The sequence below is a fragment of the Eimeria tenella genome, genomic scaffold, assembly GCF_000499545.2.
Source record: "Eimeria tenella Houghton genomic scaffold, Eth_scaff3685, whole genome shotgun sequence".
Lineage (NCBI taxonomy): Eukaryota > Apicomplexa > Conoidasida > Eucoccidiorida > Eimeriidae > Eimeria > Eimeria tenella.
In genome coordinates, this window is record NW_013544615.1 from 1 (window position 1) to 1,790 (window position 1,790).

The window sequence follows — 1,790 nt, forward strand, 5'->3', positions numbered from 1 at the left end:
GCTGCTGCTGCTGCTGCTGCAGCGGCTGCTGGTAGGGGCCCCCGAAGAGGGGGGCCCCGCTGCCCCAGCTGTACTGCGAAAAGGGGGGGCCCCCCAGGGGGGGCCCCATTGAGGGGCCCCCCACTAACCCAGACCTCCGCCGCTGCAGTACCCAACGAATTGCGTCAGCAGCTCCTTTAATAAAGTGCACAGCCAGCGCAGGTTGCTGCTGCTGGGGGGCCCCCAGCGGGCCCCCTCCTAGGGGGCCCGCCCCCAGGGGGCCCCCCTGGGACTGGCCAAAGAGCCCGGGGGGGCTGCGGGGGCCCCCCGGGGGCCCCAGACTAGGTGAGCTGGGGGCCCCCAAAAGGGGCCCCTGAGAATGAATACTGTCTGGAGGAGAAGAAGCTGGAGAGGCTGCTGCTGCAGCCAGGGGGGCCCCCTGCGCAGCAGCAGGGGGGGCCCCCAAGAGGGTCTGGGTCTGCACTGGGGGACCCCCCGGAGGGTACTTGGGCCCCGAGCGCCACTCCCCCAAAGCAAAGGAACCCCTATCTGGGGGGCCCCCGGGGGGCCCCCAAAAAGGGTAACTAAGGGTGGAGCTGCTGCTGGGCTGCTCGCCTACATGGGGGGCCCCCTGGGGCCCCTCGCTGCGCTGCAGCCCGGAGCTCTCCGCAGCCTGCAAGCAGCAGCAGCAGCAGCAGCAGCAGCAGCAGCAGGAAAGCAGCGACGAATATGAGCTGAGCTGCAGCACCTAGTGAGCACTCTGGGGGAAGGGCACGAAAGTTCGGAGGGTGGACTTACTACGTTTGCAAAGCGCTGCTGCTGCTGCTGCTGCTGCTCCTGTTCCCGCTGCAGCTGCCGTTGCTTTTGCATCAGGAGCAGCTGCTGCTGTTGCAGCTGCTGCTCCTGCTGCAGTTGTTGCACGAAGTGGCCCTGGGATCTTTCTGTCCCCTCCCGCGGGCCGATTTGCTGCAGCATTTGCTGCTGGTGCTGCTGCAGGAACTGCTGCTGCTGCAGCTGCTGCTGCTGCTGCAGCTGCTGCTCTGGCGCACCCAGAGCCTCTTGGCAGCGCATTTGCCTCTCACTAAATTTCGACGCCGCGGAAATTGCAATAAGAGGCACCGTCGCCAAAACAGGGCCTGCACAGACAAAAGCAGAAACGTGCTGCTGCTGCTGCTGCTGCTGCTGCTTTTGCTGCTGCTGCTGCTGCGTCTCTGAGTACTGCTGCTGCTGGTGCTACTGCTTTTACTACTGCTGCTGCTGTGGTGGTGGCGGCAACGCGGCGGCGGAAGCTTCAGTCCCCGTAAAGCCTTTGAGGCGCGCGCCGGAGCTGGGGTTTAGGGTTAGGGCCTAGGGTTTAGGGTTTAGGGTTTACCGAGAATAATGCCCTTAAGCCCCAAAGTGGAAAGGCCCAGAGCTGCCGAAAGGCCCACAAGCCAAGGGCTGGCGTCGGGGATTTCTCTGTAGATGCAAGTTGTCACGTTCCACCAAACCAGCCTGCAAACCCCAAGCCCTAAACCCTAAACCCTAAACCCTAAGCCCTAAGCCCTCTGGTGTGAGGGCCGGGAGCAGCGCGGCGTTGCGCAGGGCTCTGCGGCGCCCTCTGTGGCTGCGTGTTTGGGGTTTGCGCGGGGAGTTGAGGGTTCGCTGTCCAGGGTTTAGGGTTTAGGGTTTAGGGTTTAGGGTTTACGCGTTGGCTGCGAGGACTGCGAGGGCTGCGAGCCTGTGAGGCGCGGCGAACCAGTGCCCCCAGCCGCCTGCTGCTGCTGCTGCTGCTGCTGCTGCAGCAGCAGCAGGGGGCCCGGCGGCGCCGG

General features: G+C 65.0%; 1 protein-coding gene across 1 annotated transcript; it reads right to left on the minus strand.

Annotated features, from left to right (window-relative positions):
* Nucleotides 1-123: 123 nt before the first annotated feature.
* On the minus strand, nucleotides 124-1,473 carry ETH_00041240 (uncharacterized protein; the record flags this gene model as incomplete). Its single annotated transcript, XM_013379630.1, is given in 4 exon segments — nucleotides 124-174; nucleotides 191-652; nucleotides 778-1,115; nucleotides 1,352-1,473. Coding segments are annotated over 4 exon segments (973 nt in total), but the record flags the coding sequence as incomplete, so codon positions are not given.
* Between the last annotated feature and the right edge of the window lie 317 nt (nucleotides 1,474-1,790).